The sequence below is a fragment of the Panthera tigris genome, chromosome D2, assembly GCF_018350195.1.
Source record: "Panthera tigris isolate Pti1 chromosome D2, P.tigris_Pti1_mat1.1, whole genome shotgun sequence".
NCBI classification, from domain to species: Eukaryota; Metazoa; Chordata; class Mammalia; order Carnivora; family Felidae; genus Panthera; species Panthera tigris.
Window position 1 is genome coordinate 49,340,015 of NC_056670.1, and position 27,968 is coordinate 49,367,982.

At 38.6% G+C, this 27,968-nt stretch overlaps 1 protein-coding gene across 5 annotated transcripts in view; it reads right to left on the reverse strand.

Moving 5' to 3' along the window:
• Nucleotides 1–4,187: 4,187 nt before the first annotated feature.
• The window catches only part of BMS1 (BMS1 ribosome biogenesis factor), a 93,950-nt gene continuing 70,169 nt past the window's right edge, over nt 4,188–27,968 (reverse strand). For all 5 annotated transcript variants that reach the window (XM_042960222.1, XM_042960225.1, XM_007080070.3 and 2 more), the window contains 10 exons: nt 14,781–14,854; nt 13,519–13,692; nt 10,795–10,983; nt 10,520–10,700; nt 10,253–10,311; nt 9,355–9,477; nt 8,277–8,424; nt 7,766–7,941; nt 5,544–5,705; nt 4,188–5,021 (listed from right to left, as the gene is read on the reverse strand). In XM_042960222.1, coding sequence (XP_042816156.1) covers nt 4,791–5,021; nt 5,544–5,705; nt 7,766–7,941; nt 8,277–8,424; nt 9,355–9,477; nt 10,253–10,311; nt 10,520–10,700; nt 10,795–10,983; nt 13,519–13,692; nt 14,781–14,854 — 1,517 coding nt within the window. In that variant the 3' untranslated portion in view covers nt 4,188–4,790. The remainder of the gene's footprint in view (nt 5,022–5,543; nt 5,706–7,765; nt 7,942–8,276; nt 8,425–9,354; nt 9,478–10,252; nt 10,312–10,519; nt 10,701–10,794; nt 10,984–13,518; nt 13,693–14,780; nt 14,855–27,968) is intronic.

Here is a 27,968-nt window from a genome sequence, read left to right on the forward strand (position 1 = left end):
CGATACCCAAAAACCAAATAATCCAGTAAAGAAATGGGCAAAAGCCATGAATTGACACTTCTCCAAAGAAGACATCCAGATGGCCAACCGACACATGAATAAATGCTCAACATCACTCAAAATACGAATCAAAACCACAATGAGCTACTACCTCGCACCAATCAGAATGGCTAACATTAACAACTGAGGCAACAACAGGTGTTGGTGAGGATGCAGAGGAAGAGGGTCTCTTTTGCACTGCTGGTGGGAATGCAAACTGGTGCAGCCACTCTGGAAAACAGTATGGAGGTTCCTCAAAAAATTAAAATAGAACTACCCTATGACCCAGCAATTGTACTACTAGGTATTTATCCAAGGGATACAGGTGTGCTGTTTTGAAGGCACACATGCACCCCCATGTTTATAGCAGCACTATCGACAATAGCCAAAGTATGGAAAGAGCCCAAATGTCCATTGATGGATGAATGGATAACGAAGATGTGGTATATATATATACAATGGAATATTACTTGGCAATCAAAAAGAATGAAATCTTGCCATTTGCAACTACATGGATGGAACTGGAGGGTATTATGCTAAGTGAAATTTGTCAATTGAAGAAAGACAATTATCACATGGTTTCACTCATATGAGGACTTTAAGATACAAAACAGATGAACATAAGGGAAGAGAAGAAAAATAATATAAAAACAGGGAGGGGGACAAAACAGAAGAGACTCATAAATATAGGGAACAAACAACAGGTTGCTGGAGGGGTTGTGGGAGGGGGGATGGGCTAAATGGCTAAGGGGCATTAAGGAATCTACTCCTGAAATCATTGTTGCACCATGTGCTAACTTGGATGTAAATTATAAAAAATAAATAATTAGCTTAAAAAAAAAATCCAGGGGTGCCTGGGTGGCTCAGTCGGTTGAGCATCCAACTTTGGCTCAGGTCATGATCTCATGGTTCATGAGTTCAAGCCCCACATCAGGCTCACTGCTGCCAGTGCAGAGCCCGCTTTGGATCCTCTGTCCCCTTCTTTCTGCCCTTCCCTGGCTCACATGCTCTAAAAATAAATTAAAACATTAAGAAAAAAACACATCCAAATAAAAAGCAGGCAAAGGCTTGAACCTAAAGTTCACTAAAGAGGTCACTGTATATGAAAGGCAAGTAAGAGATCCTCTTTCTCCACAGTACCCAGTAGCATGGCTAATGTAAAAAGCACTGGCAATACCAAGTGATGATGAACAGGCAGAGTGCTAAAACTCTCTTTAATTGCTGGTGTGAATGCAAAAATGGAACAGCCACTCTGGAAGAGTCTGACAGCTACATTAGACCATATGACGTACTCCAAGGTATTTACGCTGCAGTAATGAAATCTTATGTTCACACAAAAACCTCCACACAAATGTTTATAGCAGCTATATTCATAATTGTAAAAAAAAATGGGAAAAACCACACCGTCCTTCCATTGGTGAATGGATGACCAGCTGTGGTCCATCTGTACAGTTGGATACTATTCAATAATCAAAAGGACAGCATCAACAATACACAGAAGAATTGGGATGAATTTCAAAGGCACGATGCTCAGCAAAAGTAACCAATTACAAGAGATTACATAACTCATGCTTCTACTTACATGACATTCTCAAAACAGAGCTATGGTGTGGAAATATATGTCAGTAGGTAGCAGGGCGGGGTGGAGGACAGTTGGGAGGGCTACATTGCATGAGTTAGTGCTTGGGAGAGAGGACTGATTGGGATCTTAGTTGTGGTACTGGTGACATGAATCTATATACATGCTAAAATACAGAGACCTACACACCTCTTTAAAATGGGACCAGACAGGAAATCTAACTTTGAAAATCTGTTCTGTAGCAGTCACTTCGAATGTAACCTCATTAAATCCTCACAGACCGCACGATTGGTTTATTATCTCTATCTTGCGGACAAGGAACCTGAAACTCAGAGATACTCATGAACTTGTATTGAGTCACATCACAGTGAGTGGTGTGGACACTGGAGTCCACTACCCAGACCCTTCCTCCACCTCAGCCCCTGGGATGGTCAAGTCTGCCCACAGAAAAGACAGGCTGTCCTATTTGTTGATGTCACTTACATGTCTGGCTTCTATGCCCAGCTGTGCTTGGCTGGACCTGCTCAGCTCTAGTCACGTGAACCGCAGCAGGATCCCTTGGGCTTCTTGGGCTGCTCATGTGCATATGCGGGTTGGACTTGGTGATTTTGAGGTATGTGATAATATTGACCTAATGGGAAGAATGCTGGACTAAGACCCACCTATGTTCAATTCTGACTCCTCCCTAGGTAACTCCATCCACTTCCAGGAAGGTGTTGCTGTCTCTTAGCAATGCATTTTAAGCCCAGATAGGATGTCAACCTGAGCTTCAGACAGTATTCCTAACTACCTCTTCAGACATATCTATGTGGCTGTCCCACAGGTACCATTTCCTAAAACCAAGTTCCTCACTACCCAGCAGCCCAGACAGCAAAATCCTCAGTGTAAGCCAGACACCTAGGAATCAGAGGGGTCTCCTGAAAACCCCTTGCTCCCCACAACTCTCAGATCCAACATACCTCCCATGTTACATCTAAAGCTCTAGCATCTACCACTTCTCCATCTCTGTACCACCTTCCTGCCTCAGCCTACTTCCAAGACTTATCCCTGGATTCCCTCCAAATTAGTCCCTACCCAGCAGTAATGGGAATTTTTCAAAAATACAAATCTGACCATATTGTCCCAACTAAGTATCCTCCAAGGGCTTTCCAGTATCTTGGGATAAAGATAGTATCTTAATGCAGCTTCGTTGCCTGTCTCTCCATTTCCTTCTCTATCTTCCCCTGCAGCTTCCTGCAACCCTGTGTCCATCCTGGCTTCAAACACAGCGGCTTGCAGGTATCGAGCTGCGTTGTGCCCAAGGCCTTTGGACGTGCATTTTTATTGGCTGACACGCTCTTCTCCTTCCCAGTCCTACCTTTTGCCAAGTTAACCTGCTTCCTTTAAGGAAGCCTTTCCTGATGTTCTACACTATAGAGCCACACTGTCCTCAACGTAGCCATTGGCCATGCAGTCCATCAAGCAACTGAAATGCATGACTGCTGCTGAGAACTGGACATTTTGTTTTAATTTTAATTAATTTCAACTTAAAAACCAGTACCAAGTTCAGTCATATTTAAAACGAGGGGGTATGAATCTTGTTTTTTAAACTATAAACTTAATGAAATCTAAATACAGGTCAAGTATTTCCACAAAATTTAGCATCTGAATTGAGAGGCACTGTAAAAGTAAAGTGCATACGAAATTTCAAAGACTCCACAAAAAATAGAAATGTCAAATATCTCATTATATAAAAACACAGGCTGTATGTTATAATAACATGTTAGATATAATGGCTTAAAAATAAGAATACTAAAGTTCGTTTCACCTGTTTCCTTTTCCCTTGCATTAGTCAACGTGGTAGCATCATATTTCTATCAGATTCAGAGGGCATCATCCAGAGCAGGCATGGATGGCCCTCCAGGCTGGGGTTCTCACTGCCTACCCTCAGTGGAGGGCAGAAGGTCTCGTGGGCTGGGATGGGTATCCTTGATTTGAGCCAGCCTTGTGTACCAGGCCAGTCTTCAGTTCTCTCTTCCGTCAGAAGCCCACCGAAAGGAAAAGAAATTTAAGATGATGGTAAAATAGCTCCACCTAGGTAACAAGTTCCCTACCAGGATATCATTACACGGTTACCTTTGCCAGAAATTAGTTTGTAAGGCACATTATCACATTCAAGTGCTCCCACCTGAGACTGGCAAGCCACCTTGGGTCTCGGGCAGGTAAAGTGTGCTCCACAAGGCAAAGGGAGGAGGCAGAAAGCTCGGCGGCAGCCCCCCTTCTGTCCCCCTATATGCTTTGCTGCCAGGCCACAGCGTATTGGCAGTTATGGAAAAATCGAAGCACATTTAGTGATAGAGCAGGAATTTAATTAATTCATCCCTGCACTTATTGTACTGGCACCAACAGCATTCGGTTCTGGATACACCATAGTGAGCAGCACAGGTGGTCACCTCAGAAGGGAGTAGTTTAGGGCTTGGATCTCCAGATCCTTATTACACTCTTAAAAATGACTGAAGGACTTCAAAGAGTTTTTCTTCAAGTGGGTTGTATCTATCAATTTTTACCATGTAAGAAATGAAAGCTGAGAAAATTTTAAAATATTTTATTAATTTGTTTTAACAGATCAAAACTAGCCCCATATATGGTGACATAAATTAATAGAAGCAGCTGGATTCTTCTATGTGCAGTCAGGTCAGCCTGTTGTGCTATTACCCATCACATGGCCTCTGGGAAATAGCTGTGCACTGAACCATACACTCCTTTCTAACATTTGAAAGCTGAGTTTTCAAGTTAATATTTTTCCCCTTTGGAGGACGCATCATGAGGATGGCAGAATCAGCAATTTATCCACAATCATCAAGCATTCATCCCTGATGAAAACTATTAAGCCAAAATTAAGTATTTTAGTAATATTTTTGTAGCACAAAAAATGAAAACTAAGGTAAGAGGAATGTGAAGGAATCTACAAAACCATAAATAATATTGCTTTAAATCTTGACACAACCTAGGCTCTGAGAATGAATGGGCGTCCTATCAGCTGAGTCTCCATTTCTCTTCTCAAAGGCACAATCTGGGCAACATATCCAACAAAGGGGTCTTCCTTGGGCTCCAGTGCCCTGCTGTCATTTACAGGTACTGTAGTATTTGAAACCATCCCCCTCTGCAGATGCAAAGACTATCTGTTTAAAGCTCATTTTGATGGCTCCCCAGACCCCTTCAGGCTGGACTTCTGATTTCTCCTTTCTTTTTGACCCTGAATTCGGAAGAGCTTCTTCCTGAGGTCCTTCTGTCGCTTCAGTTTCTCTTCTTCCTCCTTCTGCTTCACCTTGAAGTGTTCTTTATTGTGCAAATGCCGTTGTTCCTTGGCCTTCTTCATCTTCTGACTGTGCACCGTACTTAGAGCATCCAGCAGTGCAAGGATCTGACAAGGACAAAACGCATGAGCATCAGAATACTCTTACAGCATGCTTTCCTTCTAAGTTTCCAGGGGCCTAAACACCTCAGCTGATGTATCAAAACTAGAAGCAATCCATGATCCAAATGAACATTAACCTAGGAAAAATTTACCCTGAACTAGGACATCATAATTTGCATGGAAGCAGAAATAGGAGCGTATCTAGAGCAAAATACTTAAATAACGGCTTTCACCACAAAACCACCTTTGTTAATCACTCTGGATACTATGGACAACTACGATACAGTGACTTGTCAGCTGGATGCTTCCATTACTCCCCATTAAAATGTGTAAGACACAGCACGACTAAACAAAAGGGAAATGGACTCTGGCCTCTCCTCTAAATTTTGGTGCTAGTGCCTTGAATAAGTCTGGCCCTTACCCTTTCCCAATGAAAAATGAGAATGCAGTAGAAGCACCACATGTGCTACTTGAAAGTGCTATTTTCACATCTAAATGCAAGATGCAGGAAGCCATTATCGACAGTACCTTCCTTTCATGAGGTTCCCGTATGACGGCTGGTCTCCGCCTGTCCTTCGGTATCTTGCCTGCCTTTGCTTGGGTCTTGGGCTTGTTCTTAAATGGCAGGGCCTTCTGCAAGGCTTTTGGAATGTGCAGTGAATTAAAATGTTTCTTTTGCCTCATGATTGGCTGAAAAGAAAAATAAAGACAGTGATGTATTTGAATGATGCTCTATATGCATTTAAAACTTGCCTAAAATCTTCTCAGTGAATTGACTTTTCCATATGATCAGTAACACCAGAGTCTGCTGATCATCAGAAATGAGGATTCAATTGTCTATCAAATATGGATTGCCTCAATGGATGTATACTTCTCTGTTGCAAAACAGAGAAATACATAGAATATATTTATAGTTCTTCCAAAAAAACAACTGTGTCCATGTCTATGGTATGAACTATGGGGATCTCAACAGAGCAGATCAACAGATCCAAAGTTTCTTTTAATGGAAAACCCACACCTTATTTTGGGGGCACTGAGGTAGTTTCTTGTATCTGAAGAAGAATAATCTAGCTGTTCATCTTCACAGTCAACCTCTGTGAATTTAAGGTCATAGTTCTTCCTCCAATCAGCAGCAGCTGAAGTGTCCCCATCCCTGACTGCCATTAAAAAGTTTAACTTTATTCTGTTTCTAATGGAAAGCCAGCTGAGAAAAAGGAGATTAAAATGACAGATAAAGGCCAAACACCCTCTGCATTCAATTTTTACAGGAGTCTAATTTCACTGCTTAAATTGAGATGATCAAAATTCTTAGCTGCCTCAAAAATACTAATAAGTTGAAAATCTTGCCCTAGGTCTTTACCAAGGCCAACATCAACTATATAGAGAATATTTCTGCCACGTCTTTAAATTTACTATGAAAGACATCATCCATGATAATATTCAATATTCCTCTATTTAGGAACCTAAAATGCTTGGAATGAAGGACCTTGGAGAAGTCACATTCTGAAAAAAAGACTAAGCATCATAAGCTAGACAACAGGTATCACATCCTGTAATACATTTTAACAGAAATTCGCATAACATAATTCAAAACTGTATTATTAACTATTTCATTAAAAAAGTAATGACTGGGAAACTTCTGTTTCTGGCAGAATGGCAGACTGATATCCTGAACTACCCTCTTATTACAAAACAATTAAATACCCAGCATTAAAATAAATCTTTTCAAATGCATTAACGTGTGAAGAAAATAATAAAAGTTCTCCAAGACCAAAATCCAAATGAAATGGGATTTTGACAGGCACTGAGAACTTAAAATAAAAAAAAAATAGTGATGACGCCAACTACTGGCAACTATTGGTGGTGGGAATCTAACCTGGTATGGCTCCAGAATACTACAAGCATCATCCAGTGAAGCTGAACACATGCATACCCTATACCTGGCAATCCTAACCTGGGGGGGGGGTCTATGTAAAAGAAATGTGTGCATATGTATATCAAACAAGTCACACGTAAGTATTCAGGGTAGCATTTATAATGGCTAAAAACTGGAAATAATGTCCAACAATGGATAAAACTGACACTGTCACATAATACAATTCTACTTGACAGTAACAAATGAATGCCTGCTATACAAAGAACACGAATGAGTCTCATAAAACCGAATGAAAGAAAACAGGCAAAATAGTTTATGCTGTATTTTATAAAACTCAAAAAACAGGCAGAAATAATTTACCTGTCAGGAGTCAAGATAGTGGCTATCTTTGAGGTGGAGATGGGGTATTGACTAGCAGTCATAAGGGAGGCTTTTGTTGTGCTGGTAATTCTATTGCTTGATCCAGGTGACAGCAATTTTGGGTGTGTTAAAATTCATGAGCTGTATGCTTATGATCTGTGTAGTTTTCTGTATGCATGTTAACACTTCACTACAAAGTTTATTAAAACTTTCAAAAAAAACTCACCCACATTGCTTCAATAACAATTAGCACATTAGTGTTCTTAAAAGTAATACATGTATATGGCAGGAAAAAAACAGTTCAAAAGAGTATACAGTGAAAAGTCTGTCTCCTTTCCAACCCACGAAAACTATTACCACTTTCCTGCATTCTTGCCAAAATACTCTATGAATATACAACATGTTCATTCAAATTTAACATTAGATTTCCTACTTGAAAATTCAAAACATTCAAAAACATTATGTACAAAGCATCTGGATGACCCCCATCTACAGAGCACATGTGTGACCATACCTTATACAAAGAATCCTTGTTGGGCTTTAGTCGGACACCATGGGCAAGCCGGAGTTGACCGGTGGTCCGCATTCCTGACCATGTGTCTTTCTCACCAACTGGTTTTAACAAAGAAGTCACTGGGTTATAGAAGGCTGGAATGGAGACGGGATACCAAGTCCTCATGAAGACAATATCTGGAAAGAGAGGTAATTTACTTTAACATTTTCAAAAGAAAATTCGTAACGATCCTGTCAAACAAATGAACATTCACTCCAAACTTCTCTAGTTAGTTGCATGGTATTTGAAGAGAGACTTCACCAAGTAAAATTTTAAATATCACAAAACTCTTACTGGGTCTGAATCACATGGCTCCACACACAGCATGACTTAGCCTAAGATGCTCCAACTGGGGAGAGCTGGAGCTGATTCCAATTTCCTAAAACCTAAACTACAGCCTTGAATCCACACTGGCTAGAAATCAACAGTGAACGGTAACATGCTGTTATGATTACACCACGATTATATTTACCACTCATCAACAACTTATCCTCAAAGCTGGCCCGGAAAGCTCCTTCTGGAGCCCGAAGTGCTTTCTTGATCTGTCCCCTTATGCCACTGACAGTTCGAATCACAGCACCTTCAAATTTGGCCACTTCCAAAGCAGAGTTAAACATTCCCTACAGGTATAAGAAAAAAACAGCCCACATAACACAAAATCAGATACGTTACTTCCTAGTTTATAAATAAATCCTTGGTTAAAAAAACAACTCATTTAATGGTGATAAAATAATCAAAATGTATTTTCCCCACTACGAGTGAACTACTACGTCAAAAGGAATACAACTCTATTTCATTTTCCCCAAAATAATATTAAGATTCTACTGTAGGTTCATTAGCATGCTCATCACTGATATCTCTGTAGAAGAAAAGATCAAAAAGATATGTACTAGACTGAACAGCCCTAGATAGCCTCTGCTGTCATCTCACAGGGCTGGACTGCAGCTCATATCCTATGACTTAGGTGCACGTGCTCAGGAAATAATGAGTGTGGATAAATGCTGGTGATATTATTACTTTATATAAAGAATATTTTATGATCTTCACACTGTATTTTTAATGGAAACACCCTACTAATAAAATTTTCAATAAATGCCACTCAAACCACCTTCCCACATTACACTGCAGAACAGAGCGTCCATTTCTCTGTACCCCTGGCCAACAAGTATTTTACAAAATACTTGGTCTATTTTTCTACCGAGCTATTTAACAAACCTATGATCTTCCCCTTTTCTTAACACAAAACAAAAGGACAGGAAACAAAACCCAGTGAATGAGATTATATATTTTCACTATTAGCTCTGTCACAGTCTCACATGGAATAAGGAATAGCCTCAATTAGTAAATATCTCTGTTAACTTGATCTTAAACTTTTCTGAGCATACTTAAGTAACACAGAAACCAATATAAAGAAGTAAACCAATATCAAAGACCAAGTGTATAAAAGATTTCAATACTCTTTTGAATGCATCAGACTGTATTTTAGAAGTATTTCATTCCTTCTTTCACAAAATATACATTCATAAACGTGAATATACAGACATACGGACCTTAATGAATGATGTATTCTTGAAAATTTTATATGGAAAACCAGTTAGCTTTAATTTCTTCACAATTTTTATGGATTTATCCAGATCAAGGACAACTCCTGTGGCAGCTATCCGGAAATCAGGCTGGGAAGAACCCCCAAAATTTGAATACAGGGGTAACATCAAGGAGAAAAACTACAATTCTATGATGCAATAAATTACCATAGTGCATTTCACTTACAATCAACTAAGAACAAGAAAGAATATGTGAACATGCAAAGCAATTATTTTAGAAAAAACAATGTGAAACTATAATACATGTAATAAGCCAAACTAATGATGATGTCTTGAATATTCTCCAGAGGGTGATTTCATAATCACGTAATTTCACAACAATGACTGATTCAGAATGGAAAGCAATATGAAAATCTGGTTACAATGTTTAAGAAATTAAATTTTAGACCCCCAGGGCAGATTCCATCTGCTCATTGTTCAATTTTTATGTCAAACTGGGCCGATAAAACCTGCTCTGATTGATCAAACGAAGACTGTGTGAACATACTCTGCTAAACAAGCAGTACCAAGGGGTAGTCTTATGTCTACCTGGTATCCGGTATATCCCTAGAGCCGAGTACAATGCTTAGTACATGGTGAGCACCACTTAAATATTTTTAGAAAAATAAGTCCAAAAAACGCATACAAATATAAAATGTTATCAGTACCATAATAATTCTTCTACCTCTCCCTTCTCCATTCCCACACCTTACTTAAAAAGACACAGGAAAACTAAAAGCAAAGAGAAGCTTACTATAAATACTAAAAACATGTCACTTGCAACTTAAAGTTTCATGTACATATTCCATATTTAAGATATATTCCTCAAACATAATCTGGAAAATAAAACATTCAAGATATTTACCATTATGCCACTAACAGACTGTACTGCCAAGAACCCAGTTCCCTGTGGAGTAATAGGACCTTAAAGAAAATAGAAAAAAAAAAAAAAAAAAAAGAAATACAGTGAATCACAAATTTTGGATTCTATTTTAAATATGTACTCCAATCCAAAAACAAGAGAAAGAAAAATCTTATGAATTGAGATTTAATGGAGAAAAGCAAAACTATAATGATAACAAGTAAACGGTTTAAATCAATCTACAAGCAAGTTATTCTAGTAGCGTATTACCCCAAATAGTTGCTCCACAATGCATGTGCTGTGGAGTGTACTTTAGAAGCCTCTGTCTCCCATTGTGGTCTTCGATGTAATAGAGTGGAATGGTCTGAAACCTCCTCCACCCCACAGAGAAAATGATTGGATCTCGGGACTTGAGGATTTTCTTATACCAACGATGTTTCTTCAGACGCATCTGAGGGGAGAAGAGATTTCAATTTCAATAAGATTATTGGTGGAAGTACATCCAAAGAACCCCAATTGTCAAGCATGCAGCAAAGGGTACCTACCTGTACATATCCGACATTGCCTTCGCTATTGCCCAAACCACCCAAAATCATTGGGTAATGGGGGTCGAAGTTAAGCACAAATTCACAGGGGACATTTTCTATCTCAATTCGAACATACATCCCAGGTCGAAAACCCTCATATTGAACTCTAGCTTCATCATCTTGATCTTCAAATTCTGCTCGATTAAGCTATATATAAGGGGGGGAAAAACAATAAAAAAAACACATAGCTGTTATCTTAATAAATGTAAGGTTAACATTTTTAAGACAAGCAATTTCTCAATAGAGGAACATGGACAGAATCATTTACACTTTATCCTTATTAAAAATAACATGCACTCTTATCTTTACGGTTTGTTTTCTTCTTTGCTACTCCAAGCACAGCAAACGCAAACAACTCTGAAAGCAGCCCTTCATGCTGGTCAGCGAACACTCTTAACTTCTTTCTTTTCTTACTCTGCAAACAATTGTTTCACACTTTTCCTTTCTTTGAATATCCAGTATCTCCTCCCTCATTCTCACTCTCAGCTGCTGTTTCTTAATTCACTCAGGATCTAAGTAGTCTAAAAGAACTTCCACAGTCAACTCCTCTACCAGGGTTTACGCCCCCATTCAGCCTTTTATTATAGCTTGTTATCATTATATCTATAACTTATTATATTACTGCAATTAATTAAAATTAAAAATTTTAAATTCAGTCCCCCGGTCACAATAGTCACGTTGCAAGTGATCAGTATCAACACGTGGCTCGTGGCTACAATGCAAGACAGCACAGATATACATTTCCATTATCACAGAAAGTTCTACTGGGCAGCCATTATAGCTTATTTATCCGTGCCTCTATTCAATGCCAAACTTCACTTGCAATACTAGCTATCATTCACTTTTATTCTAACAGGTCTTGCCTGTTATTTCTCCGGTCTTAACACCTTCTTTTGACTCTTTCTCCAACTATTGCCCCATTTCTCTGCTTCTCTCTGAAGTAAAATGGCCCAGAATTTTTTTATAGTCATGGCCTCCAGCCTCTGCTCCCATTCTTTTGAATCCTCCCCAAACTGGTCTTTAATCCACACTCCATAACAATGCTTACCAAAATCATGTAAGGCCTCCACATTCCCAACCCAGTTGTCAATCCTGTCTTCATCACAGTTAACACATCAGCAGGATTTAAGATAATGTATCCCTCTTTCCACAGTGGTTTCCAGCATACCTCATGTTCTCTTAGATGTCTTCTATCTCCTGAGCGCTGCTCAATCCCACTGCTGCTTCCTCCTCTCCAGCTGGCCTCTTACAATGGAGCAGCCACTGTCAGTCCCCGTCCTCTCTCCTGTCTCCATGCTCACTCCTCAGGTCATCCCATCCATTTTATGGCTTTAAGTAGCATCTAGATGCTGAGGGCTGTACATCTGAGTCCCTGGCCCCAACCTCTTTCCAGAGCTCCTCACCGACTACTTGATGCTCCACTTGTCTGGGACAGATCTCAAACCAAACAGCTCTAAACTTCACCTTCCTGGACAAACCTGCACCAACTAGAGGCTTTCCTATCTTACTGACAACTCGACTTCCAGTAAGTCATCCTTGTTTCCTCTCACACACCCCACACTCAATCTACCTTTAATCCACCTTTCAAAAGTATACCCAGAATTTGACTCTCTTTTTCCTCCATGCCACACACCACCCCACCCCACAGTGTGAGTCACCTTAATCTTACTGAACTCTTGCCACAGCAATGCTTTCAAAGGTAAGCAGGTCACACATATCTCTCCTCTGTTCAAAACCCCCATTGATCCCCATTTCACTCAGCATAAAAAATTCAAAGTCCTTTACAATGGCCTACAAGATTCTAGGTGATTTTAAGTAATAAATGAATTGAAGCAAAGACTTCAGAACTAGCTTTACATGTCTTAGTTACTTCTATCAAAGGTCAGTACAGACTTGGAACCTACACATTAATGGCTAACCAGGAGGTACTTGAATAGATGAAGGCCTAGGTTGGGCAAAGCCTGCTGACCACATTTTTACAAATCACATTATTTAACCTGTATAAGATGTATTAGGGTATATTCTAGCTTAAAGGCATTCTTGGTACCCCCCACCCTTGTCAAAGCGCAATTCAAACACTCGCCATCACCTGCACACACATCTTTGCGTGTCCTTCAGAGTGAGTTCATCAGCTCAGTCTGTTTAGCATAGCAGGTAGGAGGGCCAGATTATCTCCTTTTCAGCATTCTACATGCTCCCTTTATCTCCATATCTGACCTGACACTTGAAATATCCTGTGAACTCTGCCCAAGGTGAGTATTTAGAAAAGCTTCCCTGGAGAGCATTGGTACATGCATAAGACTGGTATGTGCAAGAATCACCTGCCCATTCAAATTATTTAATTATGGTTCCAGGGACCAGTAATCAGAATGCTACAGCAATGCTTGTATTTAAATAAATAAATCACTACACTGTGAGATCCTCAACAGTTGCAGCCTATCTTAACCATTTTTGCTACCTCAATGCTTGGTACAAAATAGACACTGGTATCTTTCTGGTCCATTTCTGACTGAAGAAACTATCAGATGATCACATGAATAAACACTCATCTGCAGCTTGACCTAAGAGTCCAAACAGGAGGCACAGAAGCAGGTCAGGGAGTAGAGACCTAAACAAAATTACATATTCACAATACTGTACTATAGCCTTGAAATGAAGCTGATAAGAACCAAGTTTTCTTACCTGTGCTTGTTTATGCATTTCTCCTTTAAGATCATCAAAATATGTGCTTTCTCCTTCATCATATTCTGCATCAAACATCTCCTTCAATTTTCTCTTTTTATCCAAATGCTTTTTCTTGGCACTTTCCTCTGCATTGGGGTCAATTTCTTCCTTAACTTCTTCTACATCTTCAATCTTAAATTTCCATAAGAGAAACAGTTGTAAAAGTTTGTGGAGATCTTTTCTTTAAACATTAAAGCAGATTTTTAAAGTTCTTTTTTTTTATGTTTATTTCTTTTGAGAGAGAGAGAGAGAGAGAGAGAGAGAGAGAGAGAGAGAACAAGCAGGAGAGGCAGAGACAGAGGGAGAGAGTGGGTCCCAAGCAGGCTCCACAGTCAGCACATAGCCAGCACGAACCATGACCTTGGCTGAAATCAAGAGTCAGATGTTTAACCAACTGAGCCCTTCAGGCGCCCCAGATTTTTAAAGTTCTATCCGAGCTGCAAAAATCTTGGTTGTGATCATCATGAAAACAAAACAAAACACAGACTTTGGCTCTAAAAAACATGTACTGCTACAAGAGGCATTTAGGCATCTGCAGCACAATAAACTGTCACTCCTTAATCTGGCTGGAATGCCAAATATAAATAAAAATAACAAGTATTCCCACCCAGATGCTCCCCAGAAATTGTTCTAAAGAAATATTGGGGAGAATAGGGATTTAATTATTTTAAATGGTACTTAAATTTAAGAAGAAGAGAATGATGGCAAAAGGAACGGTAGAGAGAGAGACAGTGACTTGGGAGATAAACTTCTATGACTGAAGAATTATAATGATAACAAGAGGCAGTAGGTGTCACCCAAAAGATCAAGAATAACTAACAACTTTGATCTATTCACAACCTCCATATTTTAGGAAAGAATCCATCCACTCTGTAATCTACACAGATAGTAAGATGTGCATTTCTTTTTAATGATAATTTTTTTTAACGTTTATTTATTTTTGAGACAGAGAGAGACAGAGCATGAACGGGGGAGGGGCAGAGAGAGAGGGAGACCCAGAATCGGAAGCAGGCTCCAGGCTCTGAGCCATCAGCCCAGAGCCCGATGCGGGGCTCGAACTCACGGACCACGAGATCGTGACCTGAGCTGAAGTCGGACACTTAACCGACTGAGCCACCCAGGCGCCCCAAGATGTGCATTTCTTAATATGGGCCTCTCTCAAAACATAATGACCACAGATCAAGGACCATAATTCACAGCCAGCCACGGCAAAGTCATACCTGAGTATCTGGGCCTGGTTTTCCCTTGTGTACATCCCCTGTTTCCAGGTCTTCAAAGTCACCATAGAGCTCTTCTGGGAAAAGAACATCCAAATAAATCCTCTGTGAATAGGGCCAGCATGTGACACTCTAGCATTACCACATGCACTGTGCACTCTGAAGCCCAAACCTCATTTTTAGCCTTCTTATTGCTACACACCCCAGGAGAATCCTATACATACATAGCCTTCTTTTTCTTGTTAAATTATCAGTATTTCATTACCTGTTTAATTTTTTTTTTTAATGTTTATTTTTGACAGAGAGACAGAGAGACAGAGCTTGAGTAGGGAAGGACCAGAGAGAGACAGAGACACAGAATCTGAAGCAGGCTCCAGGCTCCAAGCTGTCAGCACAGAGCCTGATGCGGGGCTCAAACTCACGAACTGTGAGATCATGAACTGAGCTGAAGTCGGACACTTAACCGACTGAGCCACCCAGGCACCACTTTCATCACCTGTTTAGATGAAGCAAATGGACACCCGCATTTCCTTACTTTACTTCAACCAAGAGCGATCTTTCTAACACACGTGATAAACACTGTAGCAGAGACGCACACAGAGATGCATGGATTACCCTGCAGGTGAGTCCCCAAGACCAACAGTAACCCAAAAGTGACATGAAAAAAACATGGTTTGATTAATAAATCCCACATGGGAAAAAGAGTCTGAAAGTAAGATCAACACAGCACAATGAGTGACATATCTAGGAAAAGTCTCAGATTACATAAAATACAGCCTTTAGAGTAAGACTGGTAGCTAAAACAGTGCCAAACCACATGAAAAGCTCATTAATTCATTCATCCTTTTGTTTTCGGAACTCTAAGTTTAGCTCTGGGTCCTATCCTTAAAAGAAAAAGATACTGAAACTCCTTCAGGAAGCAGTATTTAGATAAAACATTTTCATATAGGGGCGCCTGGGTGGCTCAGTCAGTTAAGCGGCCGACTTCGGCCCAGGTCATGATCTCGCGGTCCGTGAGTTCGAGCCCCGCGTCGGGCTCTGTGCTGACGGCTCAGAGCCTGGAGCCTGTTTCAGATTCTGTGTCTCCCTCTCTCTCTCTGACCCTCCCCCGTTCATGCTTTGTCTCTCTCTGTCTCAAAAATAAACGTTAAAAAAAAAATTTAAAAAAAATTTTTTTCATATAAAAAAGAGCCAAAGAACCAAAGAGCCAAGGAAGATACAATAAATGAGAAGATTCCATTTGTAATAAAAACACAAAAAGGATAAAATACTTAGTAATGAGCCTAAAGAGAAATGTGCTGGAACTTTATTTTAAAAATTTAAAAAAGCGTTAATATGCTACCAAGGAACACATGGAATAACATTAGCTAACACTTTCAAGTGCTGTATATACCAGGCACTACTCTAAGTGTTTTACATGTCTTAACTACATTCTTCAACATGACCTAACTAAGTAGGTGTTATTAATGTTATCTACTAAACAAATATAGATTACCATATATTTGAAAAAGATGACTCAATATCAGGAAGCTGTCAATTCTCCCTTCACCAGTTATAATAAAAACCACCACCAAGAAAAAGACCACTTATGGAATGGGAGAAGATATTTGCAAATGACATAGCCAATAAAGGGTTAGTATCCAAAATATATAAAGAACTTATACAACTCAACACCCAAGAAAACAAATAATCCAATTAAACGTGGGCAGAAGATATGAATAGACATTTCTACAAAGAAGACAAACAGATGGCCAAAAGACACATGAAATGATGCTCAATATCACTTATCATCAGGGAAATGCAAATCAAAAACCACAATATCACCCTACACCTGTCAGAATGGCTAAAATCAACAACACAAGAAACAAGTGTTGGTGAGGATGTGTAAAAAAAGGAACCTCTTGCACTGTTGGTGGGAATGCAAGCTAGAAAGACACCATGGAGGTTCCTCAAAAAATTTAAAATAGAACTACCATATGATCCAGTAACCATACTACTGGGTATTTACCCAAAGAATATGAAAATACTAATTCAAAAGGAATATGCATCCCTTTGTTTATTGTAGCATTATTTACAACAGCCAAGTTATGGAAGCAGCCCAAGTGCCTATCAATAGATGTATATAAAGAAGATGTGGTATAAATATACAATGGAATATTATTCAGCCATCAAAAAGAATGAAATATTGCCATATGTAACAACATGAATGAATCTAGAGAGCACAATGCTAAGTGAAACAAGTCAGAGAAAGGCAAATACCATATGATTTCACTCATGTGTGAAATTTAGGAAACAAAACAAATGAATAAAGGGGGAAAAAGAGACAAACCAAAAGCCAGACTTTTAACTAGAGAGAACAAATAGATGGTTACCAGAGGGGAGGTGAGTGGGAGGTAAGTGAAAAGGGTGAAGGAGATTAAGTGCATACTTACCATGGTGAGCACTGAATAATATACAGAATTGTTGAATCACTACATTGTACACCCGAAACTAATATAACACTGTATGTTAACCATACTGGAATTAAAATGCAAACAAAACAAAACACCACCAAGGATTTTTGGTCTGGAAAAGATAGTATAGACATTTTCTTCTGTTCCTCCCAACTAAGTATAACCAACTCCAGAAATAACACAGGAGCCTAAGGAAAACCAAAGTACTCTGAAAGGTAGAAAGAAACAGAGAGCTGGCGAGGGTCCCCAGGACCAGAGGAATGACGTAATGACCAGTAGCTCACTACACCCACAGAAAGGCAACTTAGAGCCACTGTTTCCCAACCTCCAAGCTAGCAACCGAAGGTAGACCAGATAGACTCATTTCCTACCCCAGACAAATTTGGATCTCAGCAACACTGGACAAACGAGGCAGCACTGGCAAAGAAGTGCTTTGAGAGCCCCACTGACAATAAGTGATGAGAAGTGTTCACCTTCCTTGAAGAGCTTGAATCTCCTTTCCTCCACACCAAGATATACTAGGTGGCCAAGGGCTATTGGCAAAGGGACATTCTGCCAGGCCTGAGACTCTCCTCCCTCATCTAAAAACAACGTGTGCCCAGGCAGGACCAGCAAAGATCCTCCTACAGCAAGCAAACTTGCCCCACAAGCCAAGACAACCTTCCCCTACCTAGCCAAACCAGGGGGCCCAGACTGAGGAAGCTCCTCTGTCCTCTCAAACAGCACCTGCAGAGAGGCCAATGGCATAAGATAAACTAAGCAGATCAAAATAGCACCACAAAGGCTCTAAAATTGAATTGTCATTAGAACCGCCATCCACAAAGTACACCAGGACCTGCACACTAAACCCAAACAGGATGACTGCCTGCCAAAATAAAAAAATTACACAGGACCAAGTGTCTCCTAACGTAATAACCTAAATGTGCAGGACACAATAGAAAATCACTTTGTCATACCCAAAACTGGGAAAATTATAAGTATAATGTGAAAAGACAACTGACACCAACACTAAAATGAATCAGATGTTGAAACTATCTAAAATCTTACAGAAGCCATTACAAAAATGCTTCATCAAGCAACTACAAATCTTATGGCAACAACCCAAAAACTGAAAATCTCAGCAAAGAAACTGAAGAACCAAAAAAATTATAGAACTGAAAAATGCAATGAAAGAAATTTAAAAGCTTGCTAGATGGGATCAACAGTAAGAGTGGAGATGACAGAGGACAGAACCAGAGAACCTGAGGCTAGATCAACAGAATTCACCTAGTCTGAACAACATAGAGGGAAATAACCAAAAAACAAATGAATAGAGCCTCACGGACCTGTCGGACAGAAACAAAAGATCCACCACTTAGGAGATCTCACAAGGATACTGGGGTTGAAAGAAATACTGATTGAAGCTTCTCAAATTTGGTAAAAGACATAAACTTACAGATTCAAGAAGCTGAGAAAATTTCAAACAGAGTAAATCCAATGACATCTATACCAAACTTCTGAAAACTGAAAGCAAAGATAAAATCTCGAGAGCAGCTAGAAAGAAATGACAGATTACCTGTAGAGGCACACCATCAAAGTGACAGTGCTTTTCTCCTCTGAAATCATGAAGGCCAGAGGAAGTGGTACAATATTTTTTATGTGCTGAAGAAAAGAATGCTTTGCTATGAATTCTACATCCAGTGAAACCCCCCTTCTGAAATAAGGGGGAAAAGACATTCTCAGATGGAGAACTACAGGAATTTGTCACTAGCAGACCTCCCTTGAAAAATGGCTGAAGAAAGTTCTTAAACAGTAAGGAAATTATAAAAGGATAAATCTGGGACCATCAGGAAAAAAAGAAAAAACAACAGAAATAAAGATACATACAACAAACTAGCCTTCTTATGAGTTTTTAAAATCATATTCAATGATTGAAAAAAAATTATAACATTAATATTCAAGCCAATAATATTTAAATGTAGGAAAGATAAAGGGACCTAAATGGAAAAAAGGTTTCCATATATTACCCAAAATGGTAAAATGTTGGCACTAGTAGGCTACTATATTACAATGAGCAACCACTACAAAAACTATACAAAAAGATACTCTCAAAAACACTGAAAACATATCAAGATAGAGGGAAGAAAATGAAAACAGAAGAAAAACAGAAAAAAATAGAAAAACTAAAGCCAGAGTAAACAAACAACAAAATCAGGGCACCTGGGTGGTATAGTCAGTTGAACGTCCGACTCTTGATTTTGGCTCAGGCCATGATCCCAGGGTTGTGGGATCCAGCCCTATATAGAGGCTCCACACTCACTGTGGAGCCTGCTTGAAATTCTCTCTTTCCCTCTGCCCCTCTCCCAGACTCTCATGCTCTCTCTCTCTCAAGAAAAAAAATATCAGACTTAAGCAATTACATATCAGTAAGTACCTTAAATGTAAATGGCATAATGTACCAATCAAAATACAGACAAATACAGAGAGGACAGAAACACATAAAACTATTATATATGCTATTTACAAGAAATTCCTTTCAGATTTAATGACCCAAGTAAGCTGAAAATAATGGAGAAAGATATACCATGCAACTCATCTTTTAAAAAAAGCAAGAATGGTTATATTAATATGTCATAAAATAAACTTCGGAGCAAAGAAGAGGATCAGGGCCAAAGAAGGACTTAACTGAACTGTAAGACCTAAAATTTCATGTGCTGCCTTGACATCTTTGAGCCTCACAGGGTCTCAAAGACTTAGTTGTGAGCAGGCCTGCCAGCCATGTTCCTGCCCTACAAGAAAGGCTCCCCACCCTGTTAGTTCTTTTTCAGTTGGACCACCTGCACCCTACCTACTCCTCAACCTAATACATTTCACTTCACCTCTCTGCCAGCCCACGAATTTATTCAAACACATTAATTACATCATCTCAAGGGAACCAATCGTCATCCTATGCTATTTAGGTGCAAAGCCTGCCTCCCAAAGCCCCCTGGTTGTTCAATCCCTGTGTGGCATGCAGTGTTCTCTTCCCTCAGACTGTGAGCATATGTGACTGATAAACTGTTGTCAATCACATCTGTCCACTGTCAGGTGCTGTGTGTTTGGCCTTCTCCATAACCCTAGAGCGGGAATCTCTCCCTCACCAATGGGGTAAATAGGAGGTGACCATAATACATAGCAATAAAAGGATCAATCTACCAGAAAGACATAATAATCCTAAATGTGTGTGCATCAAACAGAACCTCAAATATAAAAAGCAAAAATTGATAGAGCTGCAAGAGATAGGTAAGTCCAGAATTATACTTGGAAACTTCAACATCCTCCTCTCAGCAACTGATAAAACTAGTCAGAAAATCACCAAAGATGGAGCACCTGGGTGGCTCAGTCAGTTAAGTGTCTGACTTTGGCTCAGGTCATGATCTCGTGATTTGAGACTTCGAGCCCCACATCGGGCTCTCTGCTGTCAGTGCAGAGCCCACTTCAGATCCTGTCTTCCTCTCTCTCTGGTCTTCCCCTCTCTCTGGTCTTCCCACACTCACTCTCTCTCCCCCTCTCTCTCTCAAAAATAAACCTTTTTTAAAAAATCACCGAAGATATAGAAAACTTAATACAACCAACCTAACAGAATCTGACATATATAGAACACTATACCCAACAATTTTTAAAGTACCCACAGAACATCTACCAACACAGGGCACAGTCTGGGTAATAAAGTGAATCTAAACAAATGTAAAAGATTTGAAATCGTAAGGAGATGTTCTTATAATATAATGTAATTAAATTGAAAATCAGTAACAGAAAGACAAGAAAATTTCTAAACATTTTGTAGTTAAATAACACACTAAATAATGCACGAGTCAAAGAGAAGTCTCAAAGGAAATTCATGAAAATGAAAATACAACATAAGAAAATTTGGGCAAAACAAGTAAGCAATGCTGAGAGAGTAATTTACAGCACTAAATGCTCACAGCAGAAATGAGAAAAGGTCTTACACCAATAATCTAAGCAGACTGAAAAGTACAAAATAACCTAACACAAGCAAAGAACAGAAATAATAAAGATATGAGCAGAAACCAACAAAATTAAAAACTGGAACACAGATATGAAACCAAAAGCTGATAATTTTTTAAAAAAATCAACAAAATTAATAAACCTTACTGACAAAGAAAAAGGAGGACACAAATCACCAGTATCAAGAATGAAATGGGGGGCATGTGGGTGGCTCAGTCAGTCAGCTAAACATCCAACTGGCAATTTCGGCTCAGGTCATGATCTCACAGTTTGTGAGTTCAAGCCCCATGTCGGGCTCCACACTGGCAATGCAGAGCCTGCTTGGGATTCTCTGTCTCTCTCTCTCACTGCCCCTCCCCTGCTCGTGCTCTCTTGCTCTCTCAAAATAAATAAACAAACTTAAAACAAACAAAAAAAACAGAACAAAATGGGATTATCACAACAGATTCTGCAGCTATTGAAAGGTTATTGGATGAACACTAGGATTACTACCCACCCATAATACCCAAGCTAGCTTCTTGGAGAAGGCACTTAATGAAACTTCCACTTCCCCAAAGCCTTCGAAATTCCTTGAAAACCAGATAGCAAAATTTGGACAAGATGGAATAAACTAAATTATTTAAAGTATCCTATAACTATTAATGAAATAAAATTTGTCATTATAACTGCCGAGAAAGAAATCTCCAGGCCCTGACCTTTTCACTAGAGATTATACCAAATATTTAAAAAATTACATTCTAATTCTATACAATCTCTCCCAGGAAACAGAAAATTGGGAATACTTTGCAGCTCATTTTATGAAGCCAGTATTATTCCAATACCCAAACTAAATGAAGATGGTACCAAAAAAAAAAAAAAAAAAAAACCCCAAAAACAAAAAACCAACAACACTATAGACCAGTATTTCATAAACTCAGATGCAAAATCCCTTCACAAAATACTATCAAATACGGGCGCCTGGGTGGCTCAGTTGGTTAAGCGTCTGACTTGGGCTCAGGTCATGATCTCGCGGTCCGTGAGTTCGAGCCCCGTGTCAGGCTCTGGGCTGATGGCTCAGAGCCTGGAGCCTGCTTCCGATTCTGTGTCTCCCTCTCTCTCTGCCCCTCCCCCGTTCATGCTCTGTCTCTCTCTGTCCCAAAAATAAACGTTAAAAAAAAAAAAAAAATACTATCAAATAAAGTTCAAAAACATATACAAAGAATTATATATTGGGGTGCCTGGGTGGCTTAGTTAGGCGTCTGACTTCAGTTCATGTCATGATCTCATGGTTTGTGGGTTCGAGCCCCATGTCGGGCTTGATGTGGACTCAGAGCCTGAAGCCTGATTCGAATTCTGCATCTCCCTCTTTCTCTGCCCTTCCCCTGCTTGTGCCTTTCTCTCTCTCTCTCAAAAATAAATATAAATAAATAAACCTTAAAAAAAAAAAAAAAGAATTATATATCATGACCAAGTGGGATTTATTCCAGTATGCAAAGCTGGTTCAAAATTCAAAAACTGGGGCACCTGGTGGCTCAGTCAGTTAAGTGTCCAACTTTTGGTTTTAGCTCTGGTAATGATCCCAGTTTGTGAGTTCGAGCCCTGAGTCAGGCTCCGTGCTGGTAGTGTACAGCCTGCTTGGGATTCTCTTTCTCCCTCTCAAAATAAGCAAATAATCTTAAAAAATTAAAAAATTAATCAATGTAATTTACTGTATCAAAATTCATACATGAAAAAAAATTCATATATGAATAAAATTCATATGATCATATCAACTGACACTGAAAGGCATTTGAAAAAATTTACTACCCATTCATAATTAAAAAAAAAAAAGAAAAACCACCTCCCAGTATACCAGGAATAGAGAGAAATGGAACACATAAAGAGCATCTAGAGAAAAAACAAACTAACATCATACATAACAGTGAAAACCATTGGGAAAAAGGCAGAATTTCCTCTTAGCACTAATCCTAGTCATTACATATAAAAAAATTAAAAATAAATATAAATATATTTAATATACATATAATTATAATTGCACTGCTGGTATTTACCCAAAAAATATAGAAACACTAATTCAAAAGGTACACGCACCCCATGTTTATTGCAGCGTTATCTACAATAGCCAAATTATATAGCAGCCCAAGTGTCCACTGACAGATAAATGGATAAAGAAGATATATATATATATACACACACACACACACACACACACACACACACACATACACACACACACACACAATGGAATATTCAGCCGTCAAAAGAATGAAATCTTGCCATCTGCAACAACATAGATGGATCTAGAGAGTACAAAACTAAACAAAGTAAGTCAGAGGAAGATAAATATGATTTCACTCATATGTGGAATTTAAGAAACAAAACAAACAAGCAAAGGAAAAAAGAGAGACAAACCAAGAAACAGACTCTTAGTGATAGAGAACAAACAGATAAGTTACCAGAGGTGAGGTAACTAGGGGGAGAGGGATTAAAGAGTACACTTACTATGATAAATAAATAAACAAAATGATTATTAATAAATAAAAATAAACGGCACACAGGTTGAAAAGAAACAAATGATACTGTCCCTATTTGTAGGTAACACAATTGTCTATGTAGAAAATCCCAAGCAATCTACAACAAAAATCCTCTCACAACTAATAAGTGAGTTCAGCAAAATAAGATAAACACACAAAAATCAATCAAAACGAAATACTAAAGTATAAACTTATCAAAATATATTCATTATCAGGATGCTGAAAATTACAAAATACTTATGAAGGAAATTAAAGACAAATAAATGGAGAGACATACCATGCTCCTGGATTAGAATACTCAAAATAGTAAAGATTCTCCCCAGTTAATCTATAGGTTTAATGCAATTCCTATCAAAATCCCAGCAGGTTTTCTGTAGACACAGACAAGATTATAAAATTTATACACAAAGTCACAGGCCCAAGGATAAACCAATCTTGAAAAAGAATAAAGTGAGAGGAATCATTCTACCCACTATTAATGTTTACTACATAATCACAGTAACCAAGATATGGGTGGTATGGGTGGAAGGACTGCACATGAATCAATGGAACCCAGAAATAAACCCAAAGATGCTCAACTAATTTTTTTACAAAGGTGCAAAAGCAAATAAATGAAAGAAAAATGCTGGAGGAATATACACCACAGGCAAAAAACATAACCTTTAACCTAAACCTCACACTTTATAAAGAAATCAAGATAGATCACTATCATACATGGAAAAGAACAGTTTAAAACTTTTGGAAAACATAGGCACCTGGGTGGCTCAGTCAGTTAAGCTTCTGACTCTTGATTTCAGCTCAGGCCACGGTCTTATGGTTTTGTGAGTTTGAGCCCTGCGTTGGCTCTGTGCACTGACCACACGCAGAGTCTGCTTGGGACTCTTCCTCTCCTCCCTTTCTGTCCCTTTCCTGTTCACGCTGTCTCTCTCAAAATGAATAAACAAGCTTAAAAAAAAAAAAATTAGGAGAAAAGCTTCAGGATCTAGGAATAGAAAATAATTCCTGGACTTGACATTATTCCTAAAAGTGAAAAAATGATAAACTGGACCTCATCAAAATTAAAAAGTTTTGCTCTGTGAAAGGAACTATATTAAGAAAATGAAAAGATATGCTACACACTAGGAGAAAACATCTGCAAACCACATATCCAATAATGGAATAAAATACATAAATAACTCTCAATATTCAACAGTAAAAAAAAAAAAAATCCAGTAAGAAAAAGGGCAAAAGACATCCACAAATATTTTGTAAAAGAATACATTGCAAATTATAAAATGCAGCAAAAATGGCAAAATGCTAAACATCATTAGCCATCAGGGAAATATAAAATGAAACCACAGTGAAATATCACTATCAGATTAGCTAAAATAAATAATAGGACACTGAATACTGGCAAGGACGTGAAGAAACTGGATCATTCATATATTGCTGGTAGAAATACAAAACAGCCCAACTACTCTGGCAGTTTCCTATAAAGCTAAGTATGCAATTACCATACAGCCCAGCAACTGTATTCTTAGGCATTCATCCCAGAAAAATAGGAAGTTTATATTTATATAAAAATCTGTACACAAATGTTCATAGCAGTTCAATTCTCAAAAGTCAAAAACTAGAAACAACCCAGATGTACTTCAGTGGGTGAATGGTTAAACAAAATGCTACATCCTTATCAGGGAATATTACTCTGCAATAAAAAGGAATGAACTACAGTCACATGGAACAACTTGGATGGACCTCTCTAGGAACTATGATGAACAGGAAAAAAAAAATCAATCATAAAAAGTTACATATTCTATGATTCTATTTAACATTCTTAAAAATTATAAAACTGTAGAAATGAAAAACAGGTAAGTGGCTGATGGGTCAGAACTTGGGGATGGGTGACAGAAAGGAGCTAAATGTATTTGTAAGAGTAATACAAGGTATCCTTATGGTGATGGAAATGTTCTGTCTGGTAACTGTGTGTAGACACATAAACCTACACGAACTAAATATAGAGAACTAAACACACACACAAACAACACATATGAGCATAAGTAAAACTGGGGAAATCTATATAAGATCAGCAGATGTTATCAACGTTAATATACAGGTTGTGGTCTTATACTATACAGTACCCAATACAAGATACAAGAAACCTATCTGTATGAAATATATATTAAAAAAGCTATGCATTATAAATGAGTGATTTGGCATGGTTGCAGGATAGGAGATTAATATACAAAAATCAGCCATTTCGTGTAATAACAAATAAGTGCCAACTAAAATTAAAATATCATTTAAATATTAATAACAATACAAAATATTTAGGAATATATTTGTTAAGAAATAAGTGAGAACAGCATCCTAAAATCACTGCTAAAAGAAATTAAAAAACAGAGGCAGCTGGGTGGCTCAATTGGTTAAGCGGCTGACTTCGGCTCAGGTCACGATCTCATGGTTCGTGAGGTCGAGCCCCGTGTCGGGCTCTGTGCTGACAGCTCAGAACCTGGAACCCGCTTTGGATTCTGTGTCTCCCTCTCTCTCTGCCCCTCCCCCACTCACACTCTGTGCCTCTCTCAAAAATAAACACTAAAAAAAATTAAAAAAAAAAAAATAAATGGAGAGATTTACTTATGTTCATAGATCAGAAAATTCAATATTGTTAAAATGTCAATTTCCCCAAAATTGTTTTACAAATTCCACAAAATCCCAATCAAAACTGCAGGGTTTTTTTTTTCTGGCAGCAATGGGTAAGCTCATCTTAAAACTTAAATGGAAGTGCAAGGGACCCAAAATCGCCAGAACAACTTTGGAAAAAGAATAAAATTTGAAGACTTAAATTACCTAATTTCAAGATTAATTATAAAGCTGTAATAGTGCAGGACACCTGGGTGGCTTAGTCGGTGAAGCATCCAACTCTTGGTTTCAAGCTCAGGTTATGATCTCATGGTTCGTGGGTTTGAGCCCTGTGTCAGGCTCTACACTGCCAGTGCAGAGCCTGCTTGGGATTCTCTCTCTCTCCCTCTCTCTGCCCCTCCCCTGCTTGTGTTCTCATTCTCTCTCTCTCTCAACATAATAAACTTTAAAAATAAATAAATAAAAATAAGTTAAGCTATATATAACAGTGCAGTATTGCTATAAAAATAAACAAATATATGAATGGAACAGAGCCCAGAAATCTTGCCCATATATGGTCAACCAATGAAAGGCAATTCATTGTGGGTAAAGGACAGTCTTCAACAAATAGTGCTGGAAAAAGTGGATATCCATAAGCAAAAATAAAAGGAAACCTTGATCCATACCTAATACCACATAAAAAATTAACTCAAAATGGATCACAGAACTAAATGTAAACCTAAAACTGTAAGAGTCATAGAAGAAAATATACAACCTTGAGTGGGGCAAAGATTTCTTAAATACATTATCAAAAGCACAGTCCGTTAAAAAAAATATGGCCTTCATCAAAATCAAAAACTTTTGTTCTGCAAAAGACACCGTTGAAAATATGAAAAAACAGGGGTGGCTGGGTGGCTCAGTTGGTTAAGCATTCAACTTCAGCTCAGGTCATGATCTCGTGCTTCGTGAGTTCAAGCCCCACATCAGGCTCTGTGCTGACAGCTCAGACCCTGGAGCCTGCTTTGTATTCTGTGTCTCCCTCTCTCTCTCCTTCTCTCAAAAATAAACATTAAAAAAAATTTTTTTTTAGGGGCGCCTGGGTGGCTCAGTTGGTTAAGCGTCTGACTTCAGCTCAGGTCAGGATCTTGCGGTTCATGAGTCTGGGCCCCACACTGGGCTCCGTGCTGACAGCTCAGAGCCTGAAGCTTTGCTTTGGATTCTGTGTCTCCCTCTCTCTCTGCCCCTCCTCTGCTCGTACTCTGTCTCTCTCTCTCTCTCTCTCTCTCTCAAAAAAATTAACATTAAAAAAAAATTAAAAAAAATTTTTTTTAAATATGAAAAGACAAACTACACACTAGGCAAAAATAATTAAAATCACAAGTGATAAATGACTTAAAGAAATTAAATAGATTAAAATACTGGACAAGAGGTTTGACATTCACCAAAAAAGAAACAGATGGAAAATAAGCACACAAAAATGCTCAATATCATTAGTCATTAGGAAAATACACAATAAAACCATGAGGTATCATTCTATATCTAAAACTAAAAAGACTATATCAAGTATTGGCAAGGATGTAGAATAACTGGAAGTCTCATAAAGTGCTAATAGCAATACAAAATGATACAATCACTTGGAA